The 27,141-nt window shown below is 42.1% G+C and overlaps 2 protein-coding genes across 4 annotated transcripts in view; both read left to right on the top strand.

Annotated features, from left to right (window-relative positions):
- SLC10A7 (solute carrier family 10 member 7) overlaps positions 1–14,188 on the top strand; it is a gene marked incomplete at its 5' end in the record, with an annotated part of 136,960 nt that extends 122,772 nt beyond the window's left edge. For all 3 annotated transcript variants that reach the window (XM_083861371.1, XM_083861373.1, XM_083861372.1), the window contains 2 exons: positions 8,156–8,301; positions 11,553–14,188. In XM_083861371.1, coding sequence (XP_083717497.1) covers positions 8,156–8,301; positions 11,553–11,597 — 191 coding nt within the window. In that variant the 3' untranslated portion in view covers positions 11,598–14,188. The remainder of the gene's footprint in view (positions 1–8,155; positions 8,302–11,552) is intronic.
- Positions 14,189–22,940: 8,752 nt separating this feature from the next.
- Positions 22,941–25,629, top strand: LOC310909366 (acrosin-like; the record flags this gene model as incomplete). The annotated part of the gene is made up of 5 exons (XM_083861092.1): positions 22,941–23,138; positions 23,424–23,590; positions 23,905–24,170; positions 24,404–24,549; positions 24,994–25,629. The coding sequence occupies 5 exons, from the start codon at positions 22,941–22,943 to the stop codon at positions 25,627–25,629; spliced, it is 1,413 nt and encodes a 470-aa protein (XP_083717218.1).
- Positions 25,630–27,141: the final 1,512 nt, after the last annotated feature.

The following is a 27,141-nucleotide window of genomic DNA, read 5'->3' on the forward strand; positions in this document are numbered from 1 at the left end:
TTATATTCAGCAGACAGCTGACAGGTTACCCTTGGGAAGATCCGTGTTTGGACATGACTCAAGTTGGGGTTTTTTTTACCTCAAGCTGGCAGAGGCTACAAGTGTCACCCATACTAAAACTGGTGACTATTGAAGATGATGTTGAGTCTCCCTGAGAGAGTTGTATCTACATTTGCTGCTCTCAGTGCACCTTCTGGCAGCCAGTCTGAGCTGCTCACTCCAGACACTTCTAAAGCAGTGGGTGCAAACACGTGAGAAATCAACACCAGCAGCAAAATCTAGAATTCTCCTATTGCAGGATAGTGTGGGACTTTGGGGCAGGGATCCAGCTCTAACAGCTGCCATGACCACTGCAAGCACAAAACCCTATCCACAGAGTTTTAGTATAGGAGATAGTATCCCATAGGATTTCAAAGTGTAGGGAGTTGTTTTCTCAAAATGCCTTCCCAAATGGAGCAGTAAGGTTTTCTGCCCTTTTTTTTTTTTTTTTTTTTTTTTTTTTTTTTTTTTTTGGCTACAGAAATTAGATGAATAAAGGAAAAATTATAGGTTTTTCCTTTATTAAAAGAAGGGTTTTCCTGGTTTACTATTTATGATGAATTTATGTATCACGTTTTCTTTTGCACCAAGTTTACAGGTGGAGAAAAGCTTTTTTAAAAGCTGATGAAAAGATAGTATGAAACAGGTTGGAGCATAAACCTTTCCTGCCTGTGTTTACAAATATAATAAGAACTATAAAACATGTTTTCAATGGGTTTTTTTATAATATGTGTAGATAAATCTATATAATCAAAACCTTAATACTGTGAAATCTTAGTCTCAGCTGTGTGTGGAAGGGCAGTAGTCTTCAAGGAAATAATGAAATCTCAGCTTCCTGGGTTTAAGTTGCTTGTCCATCTCTTTGTCCAGAATTCCTTTCATTAGCAGGTTTCCTGTGCTAAGCTTCTAAAAAGAGTTTTAAATTCTATTAATTTTAACTTTGTAGCATAGTTATTGATAGCAAATTTGTAATCCATTATCAGTTTGCTGCTTGTGCTTTGAGTAGGGCGTGTGTATGAAGAGTGAGCTGATATCCAAGCAATAAAAAAAGCCTTGAAATGTGAGTGTGGGCTTGCAACCTTGCTAGGTCCACATTGCGATGCCAAATTAAGAATTAGTCACATATGAAAAATTACTTACAGTGGCTAAAAATCATTCCTGTTAACTAATTCCTGCCACCATGTTGCCAGCCAGGTGGAGGTGTTCTGGAGTCTCAGGCACCAATCTTCAGTTGTTGGTGTTAAATGTTTCATTGTTAGCAGCTGGTAAGATTGCCTATGCTGTTCATTAAATATCACTTCCAAGATGAATGCACCCATTGAAACTCCAGAAATAGTCAAACTATACTTTCTTTCTTTTCCTCCCAGTTTTTGCAGTATTATTTCCTTAAAACTTTGATAGTATCAAGATATGCTGTTCCCTGCTAACTGTATTTACATTGCAATTGAATTACTGATTTCTGTATGGGTATAGCGGGCCAGTTAACCTGAAGATAAAAAAATGAGCAAAAGCATTCAAGGCATATTAGGTGGTTTTCCTTTTTTTAAATTCTTGTTAGAGTTACAGCAAAAGGAAAATCCTCTTTCTCATTAATTTCTCTTCCTCTTCTTTCTTTAATTAAGTATTAGACCAGTCCAGTCTCTTATAACATAAAATAAATTCTTGCATCTCACAGAACTGTATGGCCAGTATGGGGCCACATCACTGATTAAGGGCAGAGCCTTGCCAGTAATTCTGGTCCTGCAAAGAGGTAAATCACTTAATGTAATGCAAGAGGATTATTCTTTCCCAAAGAGAGGGAAAGGGTTTTGAAGATTAGAGTCCACACCTCCAAACTGAGCGAGGACAGCCTCCATTTTGCAGTTTCCCCTGCAGTTCTTCCAGAGTCTCTTAACATCCCACAGTCCCTTGTGTAATCTCCCCCTCAGACGTTTGTTTTTACCACTCCATGAGCCTGGTTTTTGCTTTCCATTACACTTGTCACTGACCTGAAATATGAAAACATACTGAAAAAAAAAATTGTCTTTTTTTTTCCCTGAGAATGTTTTAGGCATGAGTCTTCTTCATACAGCATGTATGTGGGCAAAAGGGCACAATTCTCCCTGCAATGTAAGGTGATCTCATATTACATTGGAACGTGCTTTCTTTGGCTGGAACAGGAATACTCAGTATTTGCAAATATTTGCATTGTTAGAGGTTGTCGGGTATCATTTAGCTATTCCCATACCTGAAAGAAAACTGATCGTTAGGGAAAAGCATTTAACTTGAATTCAGAGTGTGCTTTGGAGAGGGCATGGGTGTAGGAAAAAGAATCCAGTTAATTTGTCAAAAGCATCCTCTTCTATTGTGATCTCAGTATGACACAGCACAGTCTGAATGAGGGCAAGAAACATCTATCTCTGATTTGGCTTCACTGAGGGCAGGCCTAGTGTGTGACCTTCTGCTTCCTCAAAACTGACCACAGTGATGATATGCTTGGGAAAAAAACAGGGAAACCCTTAAGAAAGTTTTCAAGTGAGATGAGCAGTATCGTGCTGTTCTGGCAGCTCTCTGCATGAACAACTCTTTTCTAATCCCCTAAATTGCACTCTGCCTGAATCTCACCAGCCCTTCCCACCATGCAGTCACTGGGCTCCATGCAAAGCTCTTCTGAAACTTGGCAGTCAAATTTCCGGTGCTCATTTGGCTCTGTCTTTGCAGCATGAATTCAGAACCCCCCTGCCCTGGCAGTCTGGGAGAGGTTCAGTGCAGCATATGCCCCTCTTTACGGGCCTTTTCTCAGACAAAAAAAGAAATAGCTGTTTGACCAATAATGCCCCTTTCACATCAATCCCTGAGAGGATCCTTCAGAAGGAGAGTAGCGTGGAGAGCATCAGAGAAGCTACCATCATACACTTGATTCATTTTGTGTATTACACTTGAAGATTGTGGCAATTGAGGGTTCTGAAATGCATTGACAAGTACAAGGGAGAGGTGAAAATTGAAAGGCTAAAGCTTTTCTTCCAAGTATTTCCACTGCCTCTTTGTGAGGGTTCTTTGGCATTCTGATTCTTGAATGCCTGATGGTTCCATAGCCCTAGGATGACCTCTTTGTTTTGCCCCAAATCTCTTTTCCTGAGAAGAAATGCTGCAGTGTTTTGTGATGCAGAATGTGTTTCAGTAATGTAGGCAATCAAGGTTTAGGATAAATTGTTTGTTATGAGGACATTGCAGGGAAAAAATCTATACCGTGAAGTATGGAAGTAGAGCACTAGCAATAATTCTGCTTTGGGTGTGAGAGATAATGGTCTGTGTTCTGGTGGTAATAAAAATGTTCTATTAAGTTCTCTGAACCCATTGCAATGTGATAGAAAACAGCAAATGATGAAACAGTGCTTTAAGGGGAGCTTACACATCCAGCGAGCATAAAATAAACACATTAAAATAGAAAAAAACCACCCTGATTTCCAGTACTTATTGTTTTATCATTTCCATCATGGGTATAGGATAAAAGAAAACTCTTACTTGCTTGTTAGAAGAAGAAAGCTCCTACTTGAAGTTCTTACTTGGCAGATGTCAGTTGAAAGCTCTGCTAAGGAATATGCTGCAATGTCAAACTCTGTTGGGTAATTTTAGACAAATGTGTCATGTGTGACATGGAAATATGGCATGCTGTACATTAGTGATTTCCCAAGTGTTTGGATCAGGTAGTAATGTGCTGAGAAAGTGCTCTTTATCTCTCCACACTGTGTACTTGTATAGCAGTGGGGAAAGGCTTTTGGTAGAAATTACTTTAGTCAGAAAAAGAATCCATTTACAATATGTGCCTTCTAACATCTTTCAGACAATGCATTGTATTAAAGAGGCATTTTTTGATTAATGTTTTATAAACATTTTTCAGCATGACAGCTTAAAGTCCCTGTAAAATTGTAAATGCGTGCATAGTGCTCACTTCCATAAAGTCAAATGCCATCTCATAAAGTCTAGTTGGATCCTGTCAGTGACAGTGACACAGAATCAGTACCTTGGAGCATTAAAATTAATTTGCTTCATTTATATTACTGCAGTGATAGCTAGATGAAAAGAGTCCTATATTTAAATTATCTTAAAAATACCTTCAAATCTTTTAGGGTTTTTTATTATTATTATTTTACAGTTAACTAAATGTAGTGAAGTGCAGCATAATATTTTCATGGGCCTTTTAGGAAATGTGAAAGTAGCAAAGGGGAAAGGGGAGGATGTGGAGGTCTACACTGGGTGCAGACTAGGGGAATGATTAAGGAGCTTTCAGTTGAGCAGGTTTTTGGAGAAGCAGTGGCCTTTGGCCAGGGCTAATAACTTACAGCCTTGGAGCCAAACTGGAACACCCTGGAGTGACAGAGAGCAAAGAGGGCTTTCCTATACTGGGCTGCAAGAGCAACCCTCTCACTCTTCCTTGCTGCTGTTGAAGGTCATGGATAAACTGTGTTTCCTTTGCTTTCCTCAGGTTTGCAAAGAGCTTAATGTGGGGAGGGAAAAAAAAAAAAAAAAAGAGCTGAGTGAGGACACAAAAAAGGGAGAAAACTGAAATGTGCTCTCTGTCACAGGCCTGTCTTCTCTTAGCTGCAGTGGGACTGTGATGTTGGTGCCTCTGCCCTTAGTGGAGCTGAGTGATTTTAGTGGAAGTACCCAAAACTTACATGGCTGCAATGAGTAGAATCAAAGGTCTTGGGAAGCAAACCATTGGAGGCTGGAAGCAAGGGAGTGGAGGAGGGAAAAGGAGGAAGGGAGAGAAACAGAAGAAGAGCCTCTGAATACCAGGAACAAAGAGCAAGGAGGAAATGGGAACATGGGGGAGCACTGGTAGGAGAAACATACCCCAACAAAGGGGAAGAGGGAAATTCGGGGTAAAAAGCTGGGAATACCAATAATCTTGTTTGAAGGGGATACCTGTAGAATGATCTTTGTTTTTTCTCCCTTCTGCTGCAGCTCTGTTGTTCAAGTCAGGTGGGGTGCTGCTGTCTCATCCCACTGCTTTCTTTGGAGGAGGATGGGATGCCTGTTAAACCCTCACTTTGAACAAAGCTGATGAACTTAACACCAAAGCACAGAAGAGAACTTTGTTACTCAGGTCTCATGATATTTAGTGAGTGAGGGTCTTGGGCAGAGAGTTGAACCAGATTGCTGGAAGCTTGTAACTCCATAAACCACAGCAGCACAAATGGGGTTTGTGGCATTAGGAGCCTTCAGTGTTTGTTTTATTCCTAAGTTTTATATATGTGCGTATGTATATATATATATATACATATATGAAAAATGTTGGGTTTGTGTTTCATTTTAAAAGAGGTAAAAGTAACTATTTAGAGCATGTTTTTTCTAATTAGATATTTGTATGGGTTTTATATGTTTGGAAAACATTAACAGTCATACTGATGCTTGCAGCTGCTACATACTGCTACTAAAAAGTTTAGATGGCATTTTTAAAAATAAATACAGCTCATCCTGTTTAGTTTAGCTTTGTGGTAATGTTACTGACACAAGCACTTGTGACTACACTAGGGGGATCTCTGTTACAAAATATTTTCTGAGACAGTTGCATACTGGCAAAGTTAGAATTATAAAGATCAGAAAGTGCATAAAAAGGCAACAAGGTTGGGGTATTTTCTTTCCATTAGACTAGTCCTAACCTGCAAAAATGATTATTATCTCTTCTTTTCACCAGTTAGCATTTCCTGGTAAATAATAGGAACTTTAATTGCACATTAGTATCTTCCAGGAACCTATTGTTGTGACATGTATTTAAACAAGTTGTGAATTAAGAACCTCTCTCTTCCCAGTGATCTAATTATATTGTCACGCTAATTATAGTATTTTGTATTTATATTTGACAACTTTAATTTTCTTTTCCTAGTTTACAGAAATAGTTTTCCTCTAGAGAATTTACCTTTTAGGCTGGAATTTCTTATATTTCTTTCAGAAAATGTACAGTTACCTAAAGCATGTCTCAGTCACTTTGGATGCATTCTTTTCACGTCTCTGCCATTAGTTTCTGTGTGATCTTAGGCTAGTCATTGTAGTGTTTCTGATTCTCTGTAGGAACCCTCTTCAGCTTTCTAAAATGTTTTTGGATCTGTGGATGAAATTGCACTACCAAAACACCAGGTACTGTCTTACAAACAGAAATACAGCATGTTCATAGCTTGGGACTCTAGTGTATTTTTCTGTGATTAGAAAAGAGAAAAGGACCTATGAGGGTCAATTTGAGATGTAGAAATAGGAAATAAAACTTTAATCTGTTTACAAAAACAGTACGATGGGCATTTGAGGTAAATTATATGCCTTAATATAATGCAAATGCCCATTTAATATCTATCTAAATACTATTTATTCCCAAATAAAAATCAGTGTTAATAATAAGTAACACCAGAAATTAGTGTTAATAATAAGCAATTGTGTGATAGGTCCATGATGTTGTTTTGAAGGTAATAATAATACTGAAATAAAGCATGCAACCTTTTTTAATTTGATTTAATCCATCCCTGCAAATATACACATAGGTAAAGGCTACTAGCATAGGCACAAGATTTTTAGGGGTGTAATGTGATGAAGCTAATAATAATTACAAGAAATGGTGCTGTGGAAACATCATGAAGATTTCAGCAAACCTAGACACATGTCGGGGCACTGGTGAAGTGGTAATATTCAACAAATAAGCTGTTTGCTCACACAGGGAGGGGTCAACTTTATTAAAGGAAACCTGAAATGATGTTGAGAATGGAAGTTTATCCAAGATATAAAGAAAAGTTTCCATAAATATGACAGCTTTGGCTGATCTGAAACATGTCCTTCTGGGGAAATGGAGGCTATGTGGCACAAAGCTCAGTGATTTGTCATTACTGAGAAAGGAGATAAAGCAGAGCCAAGTTGGATTGGGATTGGAGCAACCTGGTCTGGAGAAAGGTGTCCCTGTGGCAGGGAGCTGGAACAAGATGGTCTTTGAGGTCCCTTCCAACCCAAACCACTCTGTGATTTTATGAGACACTTGGATGAGCTCAGTGACAACTGAGTGTAGTCTGCTTCACTTCCAGGTTGATGCTGGCAGAGGATTCCTAGAGTGACATTTAAGATGGGAGAGAAAATAAGGTGCTTTCTCAGGTGGTGCCTGAGGAATCACAGCTGCTCTTGTTGGCAGCTGTGCAAAAATCTGGTCAGGCAGGATAGAGCTGGTTGCAGGTTTTGCCCACATCTGTACTGTGTGGGGAGCATGGTAGCAAAGTTCCAAGATTTAAACAGATTGTTTTGAGCAGTAATGTGCTCAAAGTAGGCATAATTAGTTTCATTACTGCAAAAGGGAATGGAACTTAATTTTACATATCACATAATCAAGCAGGAAGATTGTGCATGGAGATGTCTGATAGAATTAGCACTGTTTAGTGCTAATTAGGAAAAATGGCCCATCTCTAGGTCTTAGCACTCACTTCTTCCAGCATCCAGCAACTTCTGTACTCTAGCTGCTGCCTAACTCTTCATGGGCAGGATCACTTCATATTGCTCACCCAGCTGACTAAACCTTTTCTGTCTCATGGATCAGTCAAGGCAGGGAAGGCTCTCATTTAGGTGCTCACCAACTGGAGGGAATGTACAAGGAAAACATGACCCTCTTCCAGTGGAGAACATACCCACAAAAGGTTGCAGAGGTTACAAGCAGGAGTTGGGCAAGTCGAATGGAGGACAGTCATGGAACCACAGAACAGCCCAGTGAGAGGAAGTAGATAATAAGCAGTTCAAAACTGTGCTCAGGAACTGAACAGTCATGCTATAGCAGAATGTATTGTATATCAAGTCTTCAGCAGCAGTTTTTATTTACTGCAATATTAGCAAAATTAGAAAATATATTTTATGGCGTTCCCTACTCCTCCCTTTCTGCCACAGAGCTTTCTCTGCCTCTGCCATGTATTTTTTGTTTTCATGTTCTTCCTCATTTGGGTTGGACTTTCAATGTATAAAACATTTCAGTTCATTTTGGGATTTTTTTTTTTTTTTTTTTTTTTTTTTTTTTTTTTTTTTTGTTAAATGTCAGTGCAGCATAAAATGCTTTGCTTTTATCTGGAGCTCAAAGTCTGAGGTGAGAGTCTGTCTCCTGTTTTTCTGCCTGCAGGGATTCCCATGCTGAAGATAGTATTTGCAGGTTATGAACACCTGTCCTTAATTTCCGTCCCTTTGCTCATCTATCATCCTGCTCAGATCCTTCTTGGCAGTCTGTTGGTACCAACGATAAAATCCTGGATGGTTTCTAGGCAAAAGGTAAGAATTGCTGGATTTGATTTATAATGGCAAGTGTATTGTAAGGGGAAAAGTACCTAAACACATGTCCTAAACTCCTGGGGTTCCTTCTGTGGTAGGAATTTTTCTATTTCCTTGCTTCCTCTATAACAGTGATAATCACAGCAGTATCAAATTAAAAGTGCAGAATTTTATGCCACTTGAAAAGGGGATTGAAAAGACTCTGGAAAAGTTCAAAGCATGAGGTTACACTTCTACAGTTAATTCAAACTACAAATTTATTCAAATTATGAATTCAGAATATGCCCCATAAGAACATCTCCATCTATTAGCTGACTAATAGTCACAGCTTTGGATCTCCTTTATGGAGAAGTGACAAAGATGTGTTGGCTGGCACAGGAGCTGGGGAAATGAGATAAAATAAAGACACTTTCTGAACTGGATTGAAGCAGGATGAAAACTATTTTCCCCCTTCCCCTCCACTTGGGTCACCATTTACAATAGCAAGACGTCTACAACAGTCTGGGGCATCCCATTTCATGCCAAAATTGAAGTATGGGATAACTTGTAGGATTATAGACTATAATCTTGAGGGTTTGGAATCAATATCACTGATTCAAATTATGCTTATTTCAGTATAAATTGAAGGTATTGACATCTGACAGCCATTCTGTGATCTATGTGAAATAATTGCAGTCGTTTTAGCCAGGTTCTCAGAATAACTACCCTGCAAAAAGCTAGTCCACGAAATTGACTTTAATGCTGTCTTTTAATGTTCTGAGATAATAAAGATCAAGAAGCTGCAGCAACTGAAGCAACCTTTGGCAGCTATTTTTGGTGATGGTTGAGACCTACTGTGGGAAGCCCAGTTCCATCAGCACCCTGCATTCTCCACTTAAAAGTGGAGAAATTTTATTGCTAACACTCACATTTCCAATTTTCAGCAAAACCCAGTGGCTGTCATTTTACAGCTTCACACCACTGAAGTAACCTTGCTATCTTGAATGCTAAAATTCCCCAAATAAGTGATTTTCATGTGTTACCTGAACTGTAAAAAGCGGGAAGACTCTCAGTTTTCAGAAACTGAGTTCAGAAATCAGACTGTTAATATATACTTGTCTGAGTATCTGAAAATGAAAATCTGAGAATCCAGTGGCAATTATCCATCAATCTGAAAATCATGGTTTTTCTTTCCATCAGAAATTATCAGAAGACTTTACAGGTGGTGTAAAGAAAATTCCATGCTATTTCTGTAAAAAGACAGCCTAAAGTTAATGCTGCTGGTGACAGAACAATCCCTGCAATGCTGACTTCTCTTCAGCATCTCAGGAGTGGGGCTGGAGCTCATCCAGACCTCCCTGATTCTCAGGGCAGTAATGGCCTTCAGGGGCTGCTGTCAGCTGCTGCAAGTTAAAACAGCCTTTAAACAAAGCATCAGATCAGTCAATCAGTACTGGAGAGATTTACAGTTCACCAGCACTAGTTTCTTATTCATTAAGCATCAAATAAACCTCCTGTGCTAAGCAGACTGTAATGCCACTGTAGAACCACTTTGGGGGATTGTTGTTCTGTTGCAGCAGTTTCTTCAGTTGGTCTTCTGTATTATTCACAAATGTTATTTTAATTACTCTTTGAAAAAAATCAATGAGGTTGGGTCTGGTACAGTTGCAATAAGTATAATAGAAGTGAATGTTGTGACTGGATAATGGTCTCCTGCTTTGAAAATAAACATGTCATCATCACCCTTGATGTTTATTTTCTACAAACACCTTGGCTTCATTTTGGCATCTCTCTTGCAGGGGGAGGCAGTTATCCAGTCACAATACTCAACTGCAGTGACATTCTTACTTAATTATGATAGTACATGTGATCCGGTTGTATGAAATTGAATTTAAATATTTAGAGGTTCATCTACACTAAGGTATTTCTACTTTGTAAATATGGCAGCAGAATCTGCCAAACTACAAAGTTAAAAAATTGTTTCCCCAAACAAAGTATGGAATGATGTCTCTCTCTCCAAAGTCTCTTGCTGAATAATATCCAAAAGACTAATCTCAAAGGGCTGGATTTAACAATAGTTAAATGCTGGTGTTTCTGAGGAGAATATAGCCCATTTATTTTTAAAGGTTTGGGGTTTTTTTAAGGGTTTACATTTGTGCTGGAGTGATTTTCAAGCAGTGCTTACAAGCTTTAAGTGTACAATATTAAAGGTTAATATCTACAATAAGAAGCCCCATCAGGCATCTCTCAGACTGAAAATTGCTTGTTTAGCCAACCTGCTGGAAACGAGCAGTCAGACAAATGCCAGCCTGTCTGAGCTCTTCACCCAAAAGACTTCAGAAAAACAGAGGTTCCACATTTCAGGAATTTGTTAATTTCTCTAATTTCTTCTCACCTGGGCCAATTTGTCCCACCTAAGAAGGCACAGAGCTTTTTTTGCTGCTGAGCACACCAACAGCCCAGCATCCTTCCCAGTGACCACACTGCTGTACCTGAACAGCTGAAAACCCAACACCTCCTTAAGCCTATCGCATTTCTCTCCTTAGCTGGAGAGGCTGCTTCCTGCCAAACTGGAAGCATGAGCCCTGAGTTGCACTTCTGTCACACACTGAATAAACACTTCAGCCACCATAATTGGCCAGCCCTGTGAGGAACATGGAGCTGGACTCTGCTGTCAAAAAAGAAAGGTGTTTCTTTCTTCCTCAGCAACAATATAGCTACAAAGATGTCAGGTGTCCCCTGGCATAAGGTCACCTCTGGACTCATGGACTTTGGCTTATTCTTACCTTTCCTCAGAAAGGAAGGTATAAACATCAGAGGTGCATGACATCCACCACTGCAGCAGTGATTATGCTCCGAGCAGTCTTTGAGCCATGTGGAAGGAAGCAGGGAACACAAAGGAGTTGGCACAAATTTTCTTCACTGTCTTTCCTTAAGTGGGTCTGAAGCTCTTCTATCTGTGCCACGAGTAGTTTGAGTGGGGTCCAAATAGTTGCTTTCTAAAAGGCATTTGAGACCCATCTCTGCTGCTTTCACTGTCCTTGTGGTTCCTCTGTTAAGGCTCTCTGTGTAAGTGGAGGTTGTGATGGGCTATAAGAGATAAAAACATCATCTCAGAACCCACAGCCTGTCAGCTGCATGCTGCCTTCTCTCTCAGCCTCTCAAAAGTACACACAATGTTTTGTTGCCCCTTATAAATGAGAATCTTACCTTGTGCTGTTGCTTGTCTTTTAAGGGTATAAAAAAGTGACTGTCTTTTTTCCTGTTCACAGGCACTGAAATTAACCAGGCAGCCCAAAGCACCCGTGAAGGTATAATTGTGGAGATGGCCTGTGTCACAGTGAATGTATATATGTACTATACTGTACACACGGACAATTGACACAGCTGGGTTTTGTGAATGTTGCTTCAGTGCATATTTTATTTTTTTATATATATCTATATATATATATTAAAAGATACCTGTTAAGTGCCTTACAGATGCATTTTTGGCAAAAGCATTGTTTTCAGAAGCCACTTTGTTGGTTTCTGCAAGAGGTTGTACAGTATTTTGGAGTCCTTTAGTTTATTTTTCTAACCAAGTGAATGGTCATGACTGACAGCTGGTTCTTCCATTGCCCCTGCTTTGAAGCCAGGGTGCACCAGCTGCAAGTCTCTGTTTTAAACTAGCCAAAATGACCAGAAGCCTATCCCACTGCTGGCTTGCCCTGGGGAAGAGCTTTCTGAAGGTTTTTTTCTGAGATTGACTTGAATTTCTGTGTGACTCTGTTACACTCCCTAGTCATATGACTGTGACATGCCTTTTTCTTCTGAGTTTGTGTATACTCAGCATGGGGCCATCCAATGGATAGAAGCTGAAAAGCATGAATTATTTGCATTTGTTGACACAGTTGTCTAGACATTCCTTCAAAGTTAATGGTTTCTCAAGAAAATTCTTTCAATTCCATTGTATGATATTGTGCCATTGTATATCTTAAATGCCTCATAAGCTTCTTCAAAGACATGGTCTGGTGCTTGGGTTATGAGTGAAGTATTTGTGTTTGCAGCTAGGAGACCTTTTTATAATTTACCCCCGAAGATCACAAATTTTTGTTGTTTTTTTTTTTTTTCTTTTCCCCTGTGCAATGCACAGAGACCTGCACAGAGAATTCAGGATGCTGAAACAGAGCCTTTATTGTAGTAAGCCGAGCTATATTTTCTCTATTGCTGCATTGGTAATGAATAGTAGCTTTTCAGCTTGAAAGTCGACAATTTTTTTTTTTTTCTAATTAAAAGGATCCTTATAGTAACAAAAACCCTATCCTAGCTCATTTGACAATCAATCACAACTTTTTAAAAAATAGGATTATTCTTTCTAATAAACTTATTAAAAAACTACAAAATATTATTTCTAGGCGTTGAAGAGAAAGGAATACAGGCATATATTTAAACATGCACTACATCTTGTCTGGGACATGAAGATTTCAGAAACAGGCTCTAGTCCAGACTGGGGCGTGTGCCCATCTGCAAAAACTGTGCTGGCAAATGTGCATTAAAATATTAAGTAAGGAAAGGAATAGGTCAATGTGGGATTGATATAAAGGCAGAGCTTCCGTGTGTGTTTCATGGTTAACACTGCAGCTAAAGGGGTGGCTGAGTGCAAACACCTCAGAGCAAGTCTTCAGCAAATGGAGATTATCAGAGCTCTGATAAGGCTGTAAGCCTTAACATAAACTGAAGATCTTCTGTGTGACAATAGGCGTGTGAAATTCATATCCTTTTGCCTTATTAAAAATATATATATATTGTGCTTGGTTTACCTAGTCTGTTACTTCCAGTCCTGTGAACAACAGGAAAAAAGTAATCTGGTACCAATCCTTGGTGCTTTACCTGATGGCCACTCCCTGTTGCCATCTGTATGAGAAGCTACAGGGAGCTGACAGCATCACCCTGTTCAGAACTGGCACACCAATAAAAGGACCATGTGACACAGGTATGGGAGGTAGCACATGCTGAATTCTTTCCTTCTCTGGAGGGGGATCAAGCCCTCCCTGCTGAGTAGGTGAGAGGGCTGAGGACACTGTCCACTGCCCATGTCCCAGGGCTCTGCTCTCCTCCCACTGGGCAGTGGGCAGTGAGCTCACAGTTGGATCAGTGCATCCCTAGATAGCAGGCAGATCCACCAACAGGCCTGCGTGGAACTGGAGAGTTCCTGGGCCAAATTCAAGGTTCCACTTCCTTAAGCATTCTAAGTGGTAACTGGTTCCATATGGGAAAAAATTCCTCTGGGTTTAAAAACCCCACTTGCAGCAGGGGACTGCTTCCAAACTCAGGACGGTTTCTTTTTGTTCTGCTTCCATAAACCTGAATTTCCAGAGAACATAAAGACTTAAACCAAATCCCACTGAAATCGATGACTCTTTCTGTTGGCTTTGAATGGTGAGACAACAGACCCAGAGGCAGTGTTCCCTTTTTTAAAATACATAGGAAGAGTTCAAGCAGACAGTAGCTGACTGTGGTTGTGTCAATGCTATATAGTCAGAACACTGCAAGTACCCTTACTGAGCTACCTCTGTGTACTGAATCTCTGCCTTTCAGTACTTCCAACAACTTGCTTAGATTCCATTGAACACATCCTTTGTTTTTTGGGGTTTTTTTCTACATTCAAGAATATTTCAAACTGTTTTACAATGTAGTTTTGTTAGAGTCTTATACAAAGTCCTTGTTGATTGCTTTGGGGCAGCTTAAATATTGTGTATGAGTGTTGGAGGTGTTGGTCTAAAGGGAGTATCAAGCTAAACTGAAATACATATTTTAAATCCATACTTAATGAAACTGAATTGTGCACATCAATTCTGTTAAGACTGTTAAGATGTTTGTTTTATGACTTGTTATATGTCTTTAATAAACAGAATCATTTTGAATTCAATTTTGTTAAAAGGAAAACAAGATAAAATTATTTATCCTCTAAGTCACATTTTTACCTCTGTTATCTGTTTTATTCTTTCATGGGTGAGCTTTTAAACTGTTTGCTTGTTTGTTAGTTTGTTTTTTTTTTTAAAGCACATTAACTGTCTGCAAGTACTTTATGATTGGGGAAAGTAAGTCCTCAGAATACTGCTAGTTGTCATCAATTGAAAATTAATGCATTGAACCTAACCAGGTTTTCCATAAAGACTTAAAACAGTTGGGAATCTTTTCAACTTTTTGTCTTTAAATTTAACTGATATTACACATAATCAGACAAAACGGATGGCAAATGAGAACTTTGCCCATGTTACAACATGAAGATTTCCTTGATCATCAACACTTCCTATTTCTGCATCTCTATAATCCCAGCTAATGATAACAGAGGAAAAAAAAACCATCCAAACAATAAAACAGCACTTCAGAGGTCATGGGCAATGTTAGCACTTTGTGTTGAGTTACTCAAACATTTTATTTCCCTTTTTGTGCATTAAATTGAAAAGGTTTTGATAACTCCAGTAATGTATCAAGGTAAACATTTGTTAATTTAGTTAAAATCAAAGATGTGGGTGTGTTTTTTCTCATTGATCCTTTAGTTAGTGTGAACAGGTTATGTGGTAGAAAGGCAGTCTCAGCGGAAGCTGCACAGTTGTGCTTGTTCACAGAGCAGAAGGAGCTTGGTTTTACAGAAGTAGTCCCCTACATTACTCTGGCAGTCAGGGAAAAAGGAGCTGTTAGTTTTATTTGTGTACATTTTTCTGTGGAAATATCTTGACAGCGGGAGGTTAGAAGGCAAGATGAAATATGGTCTGTCTGCAAGCACATTGATTTATGTGCGAGTGCATACGTGCATAAGAGATGAGCAGTTATATATGTAGAAATGACTAGAAAGGGCCAAGTCCCTGGGATACTTTTTTTTTTTCAAGACTGCATATGGAGAAAGAGCTACTTTTTTTTTGATGTTATTCTGCCATTAAAAATGAAATTTCAGACAGTGAATTGTGTTTTGTATTGGATCATAATCTCATACAGAACCCTTACAGCAGACAATCGCAGCTTTGTATTTGTAAACTGTAGACTGTTTTGCACTTAAATAGATGTTGATGCATTTGGGAATTACAGCACAGTAAAAGGCTAAATCATAGTTTCTCCGTTTGGTTATAATCCAAATGCATTTATATTACTATTATTATAAAGTGCCAGGAACACAGGCAGTCCCTTGCAAACACGTTAAATAGACAAGAGACTAAATTCTGCCCTTGGTTACACTTGCACATCTCCAGTGCAAGGTTGTTAAGCTGCAGAGCAGTCTCCCCAGGGAAGCTGTTTGAAGAGCCCTGCCATCGTTCTAACAAAGCTCGGGGATAATGTAGCACATGATGAGAGTAAATGAAGAGTATTTTACTTTAGATTTGATGGCCTGCCCTTTCCAGCATTTTACAAACTGATTCTCTTTTGTCCCTATTTCTATGGGGTAGCCCCAGCCTCCCAGACCAAAACTTACAGCATCCTGTCAGAACAATGTCAGGAGAGGGACGTACTCTCTTCTTTGCCATTTTCTTGCTTCAACCATGTTATCACTTATGATCATTAGACTGTGGCTTCTCTGAGGAGGCATTCTGACTTAAAATCCTCCAAGGTGATGTGTCCTGTTCCTGTAAAATTCTCATTCAATAGAGAGCACCCTGCGGGGTGGTAAGGAATCTTCTGGAGTTGCATGGACAAGCTGTGCAGGAATTTCTCTGAAAGCAATGCTGGGAAATGCAGGTTGGAGGCATTGCTCCAGGCAAGTCTGCTTCATGCTGGCATCTAAAGCTGCAGCAGAGGTCATGAAAGCAGCCTCTGGATTGTTCCTCTTGCCAGAAAGGTGGAGAGTGAGATCTTCAGTGAGAAGTGAAATTAAATTTATTAGTGATTAAAAGGACAAGAGAGATGTGTTGGAAACAAAGAATGCCAATGAGGACTCTCGGCTGCTCCCCTAAGCAAATTGCAGTCTCGGTGGAACATCAGCTTCTCAGTCCATCAGATTGCAGTAATCGAGTCTGGAGCTGATGGGAGCATGAGTCACCACTTAATTTTCTCATCAGTGGAGGCCAAGTTTTCAAAATATTTTTAGATGCATTTCCACAGAGATTTCTGCCAGCCAGTGACCTATAGAGTGACAAGAAAATGAGCAATAGCTGCTGCTGAATCAGGCTTTGCTCCCTGCCACCTACCCTTCTGACCATAGTCAGGGGCAGGGAGGGCAGGTAAATCAAAGGAATTACTTGGAATTATGCAAACAAGAGCCCTGCTGAGCTGATAGGAACACCTGGATTTGTTAAGTAATGAAATAACCTGTGAATTCTTAGGCTGCCTGGTAGGTTCAAATGAACTATGACTGTTGCTAGCCCCAGCCAGAAGCTGGTGTGTGATTAGGAAGTGATTGTGATCCATGCTCCGAGGGACAGCCCATAGCCAGCAGCTGCAGCCCATGGAAGAGGTTGTGCATCTCCTAAGGATCCTGTGCTGGTGTGTCTCCTCCACTCTTTGCCTGTGTTCCAAACTGCCATCTGGCACAACCATCTGACACCCAGGTAAGAAAAAGGAAAAAAGCCTCTTGTAGTGGTGTGGGTTTGGTTTTATCAGTTTTATGTATGTATTTGTTCCTTGTATTAAGTTCATTTTTATAAGTTATAATGGCTTGCCCCATGCACCCATGTTCCACCCTCATTGGTTTCATCCCAACCCCAGTTCTATGTCAATCAGAAGTTATCCAGCCCCTGGGCCTTGTCTGTCACTTTGGGGTCTCTCCCAAAAGTCTGGAAAGTTCCATGAAAAACCCCAAGTGATTGGACAAGACTTCAGCTGTCTCCCCACCTGAGTTATTAATTTGTTACTATGTATGTCATTTATCCAGAGAGCCTTGCCCCTTTGGCCCCTGATTTGTCCCCAGTTAGACCCATCCCTGAGTTCCTCCCCCCAATAAAAGGTGCTGCATTGGGGGGGTTCAAGGAGATTCTTTTCCCTTGTTTTTCCTCCGCTGCTTCTGCTGAGGGGTGTCTGCTGGGGCAGATCCCCTGATGAATAAAGCCAGCAGTTAACCCAGAACAGCCTCCTCTTTTTTCCTGCCGTCGTTGCTTCACTCCTTCAACCAAGCAAGAGCTCACAGGGTCGGTGAGGTTCACCCTGTTACCGAGCCGCCCCCTTCACTGTTGAGGTGTCAGGGCTAGCCGAGGCAGAAAAAGACACCTCAGCAGCCTCTGTGTGGCATCCTGTGTGGGTGGGCTACATCTAGTATAACAGTCCCAAAATCAAAGACTTGCAGATGCTGGTATGCTGGTGCTGGTTCATCTCTGTAAGAGAAAACTTACTATTCATGGTCAGTTTTCTTATGAAACAATTCCAACTTCTAAGGGAAATCAGCTGTCTTGAAAGGGAAGAAAATGGGCTTCCTTGAAGGAAAGACAATTTCATTGATAGGATTAAAAAATTATAGAGGTCATGTGAGAACTGGCCTTCTGCCAGGAGGAATGCAGGAAATAAAATTTGAGAATTCTGTGACAATAATTGGGTATGAAATCCTATTGACAAAAGCTTTTGCATTTCTGTGCTCCCTCTGTTCCTTAGCATTGTGACTGCAATCCTTCTCTGTTTCTTTGTCTGCTGCACAGCCCATACCCAAGATGTCACAAAATGTTTTTATTTCCCAGTGCCTTCCTCGTGTAGTTTTGCCACTTCTTGTCAACAGTGCTTGATGAAGTGATAAAATACCTTTTTTTTGTTTTGTTTTGTGGGTTTTTTTTGTTGTTTTTTGTTTTTAATTTTTATTTTAGCTTCTCCCAGTTAGATGTCCCTAACTGAACCTGGTGTCATTATCAAGATGATGCTCTCATCTGTTCTCCAAGTTCTCTTAGAGACCCTGTCCTGTAGCCAAGAAACCAGGGCAGCCTTCCAAGATGATGCTTGAGGAAGCAGAAGTCAGCTTTTTGTGCTGACACTGAACAACTTAACCCATGCAAATTACAGTTCTTGTGTTCTTGTAAGGACTCGCAGCTCCCCTGGAAAGGAACACCCACATGATGCAGACCTGAAGCTCACTGCTGGATCCATTAGAGACACTGTCAGTCTCTTGGGCAGTCCCATACTGCTGTTGACAAATTTTGCCAAGTTCTCCAGCAAATTCTCGCTTGTTCTGTTTCATAATATTGCTTCAAATTAGAGAAATGTTGGGAGAACCTATATTTTTCTTTATAAAAATTACAAAAAAAGACCCTTTTGGGATCTATTTTAGGTCTCTGTCTGAAAAATTAACTGTAATTTCCCAAAGTGGCTCAGGACTACTATATTTGCCTCACACATTCACTCTGTCCCTTCCCCAAAACATACAGTCTTTCAGGTACCTCACAATGAGTTGCATAAAGCCCTTTTTTAGAAAACAGCTACAACATCTGTTTAGGTCCAATTCCCTGATAAATAAAATATATCCCAGAGGCATAATAGCATGCTAAAAATAAGAGTATGACACAATTTGAGCCAGCTAATCTGGTAACTCTGCTGCAGCTCATGGAGTGTTAATGTGAGAAGCCTGTATCTTTCCAGCCCGGCTGGTTGTGAGCATCGCGCGTGGATCTCTCCCGGAGCCAGAGCCAAATCCCACAGTACTGTGCCATCCTGTGCTCACAAACTTCCTCCCTCTGGCCTCTCCAGGTGTAAAAACATAGGGGAAATTGTGATATGTGAGATTTTGTGTGAATCAGGGAACAGAACAGAAGCACCACAGTCAGCGGAGTCCGACGTGTGTCATGTTTGCGATCAGGTAACGCCTATTTGTGACACAAAACTCTAATGTGAAACCTCTCTGATTATAAAAGGCATAAAGAGCTGTATATAGCTACACTATTATATATTAATGTTCCAAACCATCATTTTAAGTATCTATCAGGGCATTTTCAAAAAAACACAACAGAATTCAAATCTTGCTGGTATCAGTATTTCAAAAGATTTTTTGGTAGGGTTTTATTGTGTTGTTTTCAAGTAAGGTGCACAGTACATGTAGAAAAACTCCTCCATGTGTATCATGATGTGTATTAAACCATTATCTTCTATGTTCTATAATTTGATACTTCACGTATTTTTTAGGAATGTATTTTGCTTATCTAACTCTTTGCTTTCAAAGCAATCTCCCTCTGCTAACTCATCCCATTTGAATTTTTACATTTGAATTGAATATGAACCTTGAATTTTGGTATATGCATAAATGTGCTTGCTTGTATGGCAAGCAGCAGCTTCCTATGCTTAAAAAATAAATTTAGTGAGAAATTTTGATATGTTTTAATACTAGTGAAAATAAAATTAATCTGTTAAGATGGCACAGTGATATTCTTTGAATAGCTGCTACTTTGAATGTGTTTTAATTTTTTTTTTCCAGAAGCTTCAATTTAGGAGCTTCTTCTCCTAGTAACAAAATATTTGCTCTGAACAATCCCAGAAGCATAATACATTAGTAGAAAGAGTTTTTATAGCCAATAATTCAGCTGTTATAAATTCTGTCTGTAAAGAAAGAGAAAAGAGTTCCTTTTTAAAACTTGCTGCCAGATTCTGGTACAGCGATACTGAGTAAGATAAGTAATGTTCTTTTGATTAACAGTCAAGTCTTGAGTAGTTTTAATTTAAAGAAGACTTTATTAAGCATTTTTCTCAAGCTCACCTTTTTTGTTCTGTTTTGAACAGAATTTCATCTGAAGAAAACTCTCAGTGACTTTTTAGCCTACATTAAATTCCCACTGACAAACAGATGAGAATTATTATTAATTTTTTCCAGAAAGAACTAATAGGCTTTGCCAAATAAATCATGCAGATCCTAAGTGTGCTATTCATCTCTTCTGCAGATTATTGCTTCGAAGCCATGATAGTTGTCCTTTAAAAATCAAAAGTCAAATCAGTTCTTTGACTTGAAGTGAAAAATTTGGACTGACAGTTGTCCTGGGCCTTACTACTGTTTGGTTTTTTGCAGTTTGGAAAATGAGAGAGCTGGCAGGCATGGATTCTTAGTTTCTAGGGAACTTGACCACACCTGGAGACTGGAGGTAACTGGTTTGTGTTAATGAATGGCTCAGTTATTTATCCCTCCCCAGTATTATGGAGCACTCCAAGTCTCTTGAGAAACCAGAGCTGACAGTGGAGTTGAACCTCTTCAACTTGGACACCCTTTGTGTCCGTGTGTCTATGTGGCAGTCATGGTCCAGGGCCCTGACCAGGTCCTGAAATATTCCAGTATCTTCCACTGTTTCAAGTTCTCTCTGTTCTGGAAGTTGTAAATACTTTGTGCTCGTTCTGTCTTTCAAGAATGCATTGTAGGTAATTATTGCGTTCACTTAATTAGCTTTTTGTTGATTTGAGCTTATTTGGTGCCCTCAATGTTGCTTCTGCAGCACACATTCCATCCTCTCTTTGCTTTTTTCCTAATTAATGGAAGAGTCTGATCACCCACTTCCAATTAGTTTTTAAGTACCCTTGATTACTTTTTGGTTGTTGTTTGGGAATTGATTTAGCGTTGAAATATGTCTCAACTAATTGCAGGACATAATACCACAAAACTATACGAATTAACAAATACAAATATTTACTTAACATCTGTCCTAGATACCAGTATTTGTAGCCACAGACAGAGGATGCTGCTGCAGGCTGAAATTAGAAGACAGGAACAATGTAGTTTATCCAAAGTCTGTACTTCTCTAGTAAATTTCAAAGCAGCCTGAGACATATATCCCATTCAGATATTCATCTGTTCTGCATCTTCATCAAAAAGAGAACTTTTTAGATGACCCTTTATGGCAGCAGAATTGTGGTTCTAGCTGACATTACATTATCAATTAACACTGTATGAGATTTCTCCAAATGTGTCGACTGCCATATCCATCTTAAAAGAAAAGAAAAAACAAAAAAACCAACCAAACAAAAATCCCACAACCCAAAACCAAACAACCAAAAAAAAAAAAAAATCTCGTAAAACAACAACAAAAAAAACCCCACCCACATGCTTTTAATTTCTCCTGTTTGTCATTAAAATGATACATTCTAAATTTGCCAAGTCATGTAAACCAGCATCCTTTCATATTCTGGGCACACCATTAAGTTTCACAGAAAAATATTTAGAATCACTAGGTGATTCTAAATATTAGTGTTTAGAATCACTAGGTCTGTTCAAAAATTGAATGCAGTTATTTTTCAGCATTTTCCATACATTAAGTTTAGCTCCCTTGTTTTATCAAAAATCCAACTGTACTGGCAAGCAAACAAATTAAAATTTTAAAAAAAGCTGGAAGAGAAAAAGGGGACGGAAGAAACCCGTGTGTGACCTCTGGTGGTTTTAAGAGTTACTCAGAATTTTGTATCTTCATCAATGATTAAATTACTCTCCCTTTTAAAATGTATTGAGCCCTCATTTTTATGTGGATGGATATTACTACACCAGAAATTCAACCTCTCACTGAGAAAAAGGGTGATCATGAGAATGAGAAAACAACTCAGATACGTAAAAACCAATGCAAATGCAAACCTTTCACCAACTCCTTGGAAGATTGACAATCTGAGGAAGTGTAAACACATAGGGCCTACATTTCCCAAAATAAGAAATGGTGGCAGATGCTCAGCTGGCACTGACACATCAGGTAACCATCACTCTGGGAGGACAGGTACTCTCTGAAAGCTGGACACTTTAAATAAAATTGGAAAAAAAGTGCTTAACAACCAAAGTGTCCGAAAATTTGATTTGGTTTGCAAATACAGATTTTTGACTCTTTTTCAACTTTCTCATTTTTTCTTCTTCATGTGTGTCTTTTCCTTGCTCTGCCTGAAAACAAAAAAAGGGGTAGAAAGCACTGTGGAACTAGAATAATATGTGTATATACACATATTAATTGTGTACATCTGTATTATTTAGCAGGTTAATATTTAAATGCCTTTTTGATTACATATTTTCTTTTTTGTTTGTTTGGTTAAGGATCTTCAGGAGGTTTTCAGAATATATGGGCTGGCATGGAAAGCAAAGCTAGATTTTATCAGATATATCTCAATGCTTCTTAATACCATGTGCTTTCATCAGTGTTTTCTCTAAGCCTTGTTCTTTGTAGGCAGCACTTAGCACTTTATAGTCCTTCAGAGAGAGTGCTGACTGTGGCTGAGAAGTTGTCCTGGAGAGCAGGGGCACAGGTATTTTCCATTTTAGATACACATACGTGACCAAATGAACTTTTACTTGGGGTACTACATGATAGCAATACCTAAAGTCAGTCAAATTGTCATATTGTGAAGAATGAAAGTAAATTTGTCCATCTTGCTGACAAATGCATCTGTGCTTCCCTGGGCCTGCACACCCTCATCCCGCAAGCAGAGGTGCCAACAAAAAAGCTGGAGAGGGATTTTTGTGAGGGCAAGTAGTGGTAGAAAAAGAGGGAATGGTTTCAAATTATAAGACAGCAGCTTTAGAACAGATATGAGGACGAAATTCTTGACTGTGAGGGTGGTGAGGCACGGGCACAAGTTGTCCAGAGAAGCTGTGGCTGCACCATCCCTGGAAATACAAGGCCCAGTTGGATGGGGCTCTGAGCAGCCTGATGTGGTGTGAGATGTCCCTGCCCGTGGCAGGGGTCGAACTGGGTGATCGTTAAGGTCCATTCTGACCCAAACCGTTGTATAGTTCCGTGTTGTTCCAGAGGCCGCAGTGCCCGAACATGGAACGGCTGCTCTGTGACATCAGCCCCGGGCTGAGGGCTCCGCGGGCGCCGTGGGCACTGCGGCTGTGGCTGTGCTGGCGCACGGAGGTTTTGCTCCTGCAGCTGACACGAGCCACGGGCAGCGATGCTGCTGCTCTGCCTCCTCACCCTCCTGGCCTTGTGCAGGCCTCTGCAGGGCATGTGGAACACCTGCGAGTAAGTGGCCCCAGGCTCTGGGAGGGAGCTCGGGCAGCACTTCGGGGGCTCCCTGGAGAGGGCCCGCTTGTCCTCTGTGGCCAGGCCACAGCTCCCTGAACCCCGTGGGGAAGCCTCAGTTCCTTGTGGACAGGCGCACACCCTGCGGCCTTCCCCGGCCTGCTGTCCCTGCACACCTTGTGGGGAGCTTCTGCTGGAGCAGCAGCAAGCCATGGAGCAGGATGGAAATTACTTTCTACTTGCAGAGGGAGCTGTGGGCTCCGACCTTTGAGTTCTGATGATGAGAAAGGCAGGACTCGCGTCGTGGGCGGCACCAATGCTGAAGCAGGGGCCTGGCCCTGGCTTGTCAGCATCCAAGATCCCTCGGTCACAGGCACGGGACATCTGTGTGGAGGGTCCCTCATCAGTGTACAGTGGGTCCTCACAGCAGCCCACTGCTTTGCCGACTCCAGGTAAGGAGGAACAGGAAACGGGGACATCCCACATCAGCAGGTGCCCTATGCTTCTCCCTTCTCATTTCTTTGCAGTGCACCCAGTGCCTGGGCAATGCAGACCCCAGCTAAGAAATTGCTTAGGAAAAGGCTGGGCACATGCCACTACTTCCTAGCAGCCTCCAGCTGACATTCCCAGAGCCTAAGGCATGCTAGAGCAGTCACCGCCTTCATAGTGCTGCCTTCCTCTCTGCCTTGAGAAGCAGAAGGCTGGTCACTGCTAAGCTGCCACAGCTCCAGGCTCTGCTCCCTCTCACCCCTCTCTCCACGTGCAGGAACATCAGTGCCATGCGCCTGCTGATCGGGGCCACGCAGCTGACCGAGCCGGGCTCCGGGGCCGAGGTGCGCCTCATTAAGCGCCTGCTGGTTCACAAGGAATACGGTCCTTCCGACCAGAGCAATGACATTGCACTGCTGGAGCTGAACGAGCCCGTCCAGTGCAGCCCCTACATCCAGCTGGCCTGTGTGCCCAACGCCACGCTGAACGTGGCACAGCTGGACACCTGCTATGTCGCTGGCTGGGGTGCCACCACTGCAAGATGTGAGTTTCCAAAAATGGAGGGCGAGCTTGATGCACTGGGAAGATAAGTTGGGCTTCCTGAAAGTAGAGGCCAAAGCCAGAGTTAGGCTGCCCACTCCCTAAAGGTAGACAGCAGGGAGAGAGAGCTCCAGCCCCTCTGTAGAGGCAAAGCCAAGCCCTAAGGAAGGGGATCACTCCCAGATGGGGAAAGTGAAAGTAAGCTGCTGGGTCTTCATTCCTGTCTCTGCTCACAGCTCAAAGAACAAGTGATATCCTGCAGGAGGCCAGGGTCCACCTTATCAATGTCCAGATGTGCAACAGCAGCAAGTGGTACGACGGAGACGTCCACACCCACAACTTGTGTGCTGGCTACCCGGAGGGTGGCATCGACACCTGCCAGGTAGGAGCGTGTGACAAGTCACCCAGCCCCCAGCAGTGCAGGCAGCACCACCCCAACACAGCCCAGCCCCTGCTTTCCCTGGCCAGTCACTCTCTCAGCCTCATCATTGCTGGGGCTTCCAACCCATTCCCCACATCTGCAAGGCCTAGCCCAGGGCCTCCCTTGTCCCAGAGGCCTGGCACTCTGCCCAGAAAGCCCTGCTAGTGCTCTTGGCAGCCCAGAGATCCAGATGCCAAGGCTGGAACATTTGCCTTCTGCACATCCAGGATCACCGTGCAGAGCTGAGAGAGAGCCTGACTTCATAGGCCCCCAACCCACTCCCAGCCAAGCTTCTGGAGGCTCCAGCAGCTGAGCAGAGCCTCGGCAAGGGCTGTGAGAGAGGAGGCAGCCCCAGTGCTGACAGGGCCACAAAGCCCCACCTTAATCCTCTCTGCTCCTCTGCAGGGTGACAGTGGGGGTCCCCTCATGTGCAAAGACAGCAGCGCTGACTTCTTCTGGGTTGTTGGTGTGACCAGCTGGGGAAGAGGCTGCGCCAGAGCACAACGGCCTGGGATATACACTTCTGTTCAGCATTTCTATAACTGGATTCTCGTCCAGATGGCACTGCTCCCAGAAGTAGAGGCTTCTCGGGCATGGGGTCCTTATACAACTGCCTCACAACCCTGGACTCATCAGACAAATGCCCCACAGCCCACTCAGAAGCCATGGCCGAGACCACCTCCCTCTCAGATGCCGTGGCCAAGACCACCCCCCTCTCAGAAGCCGTGGCCAAAACCACCCCCCTCTCAGAAGCCATGGCCAAAACCACCCCCCTCTCAGATGCCGTGGCCAAAACCACCCCCCTCTCAGAAGCCATGGCCAAAACCACCCCCCTCTCAGATGCCGTGGCCAAGACCACCCCCCACTCCTAGGCCAACACTGCCCACTCAGAAGCCACGGCCAAAACCAACTCCTACTCAGAAGCCAATACCACCCCCAGTGGAAGGGGTTAATACCTGCCCATTTCCACTCAAGAAGCTGATAGAATTCTTCGCTCAGATGCAGGAGCTCCTGAAGAGCCTACAGGGAATTGTAGTTTGAGCAGGAGAATGGACAGGATCCAGTGCAGGTTGCATGGGACTGTGACTGTTTCCTGCTGAGGCAATGCCTGCTGATCCAAAGGCCGCCTCAGTGCCAAAGGCCTGCTCTGTCCTGCCCACATTGCTCCTTTGCGTGTATGAAAACGCTAACATTGACTTAGTTGCTGAAATAAAGCTACCTTTGTTTGTGGTTCACCATGTTTTCAGTCCAGTTTGGTTTCCTGGGCGAGGCTAGGACTTGCTTGCCTAGAACCTGCAAAATGAGGCTGCACTGGAGCACTTGGGCACAAAGGGAGTCACTCCAAAGGGCTGGAACTGTGCCTGGTCAGAGAGGAGAGTGCTTAGAGCCACCACAGGATGGAGAAGACTGGCACATCAAGGCTAGTAAGAGGACAGGAGAAGACAATGCCACATGCAGACACCTCGGGGGGAACACGCTGAGGCACACAGGCAGGTGACTAGGGCCTGGCAAAAGCCTTAGCTAATGGAGCAGACCTAGGAAAGCTCCTGAGCATGACAAACAAAATTGCTGACTGTCACTAACACAGGGAGAAGCTGACAGGAGCTACAGTGCCCTAAGGAAGAGCAAGATTTCACAGGTAGCAAAGGGACATTGATGTGTGAGGTGGCCACACTTAAGAGGTGTTTGAAGGAAGAGCTGAGGTCATTCTAGGGAGAAGAACCTGGTTGGAGCAGAATGACTCAGGAAACTGCATCTGCAAAAGGCCAAGGTGAGGTAGTTAACAGCACCTGCAACACCAAGTCTGTTCACAGGTAGGACAAACCTTGAATGCAGGGGGGAAAGATAGCAGGGAGGACAGAAGGGCAAAGAGAGGAGTTGAGGAAGATGAGAAGGATGTGTAAGCACGGCAGACAGGGAGAAGGGAGGATCAAGGAGCCAGTCTCACAGACACAAGCTGTGTCCTTGGCCTCGCATTCCAGGTGCCACAACTGCCCTTGTTGGTGTGGGCCCAGAACAGCAGTAGCCCTGTAGACAAGAACAGGGAGCCTCCCAGAGGCTATTGCTGTGGCCGCCATGGCCAGCATGGACTGTGCTGCATTCATGTTTCCTGTGCTTTGCACGGGAAGGGTGGCACTGCTTGAGTGTCTCTGGCATATTTGATTTGTGCTGTACTGCTTGCCTGCCATGGCTGGTAGCAGACTGGACACATGCATGCTGTCTGCAGGAGCCATGTGCTCTAGTGGGTGTTTTTTTGGGAAAGAGCTGCTGGCAAGCAGCTGCAGAGAGCAGGGTGGCAGTGAACCTCTCAAGGAGACCATGATGCCACATGGGCTGTTTTCCTGCAAACTGTTAGCAGGAAGTTCTGGGAGCCCTGCAAAGAGGGGGCCTAAAACAAAGCTGGAGAGGGACTTTTTTACAAGGACAAGTACTAAGAGGCTTTAAAGTGAAGGTAGGTTTGCAATAGATATTAGGAAGAAATACTTCTCAACTAGAACTCAGTGACTTAAAAGTTGCACTTAAAGCAAATGTCACAACCATCTCTTCCTCAGA

Source organism: Zosterops lateralis (genome assembly GCF_965231275.1).
Source record: "Zosterops lateralis genome assembly, chromosome: 5".
In the NCBI taxonomy this organism is placed as follows: domain Eukaryota; kingdom Metazoa; phylum Chordata; class Aves; order Passeriformes; family Zosteropidae; genus Zosterops; species Zosterops lateralis.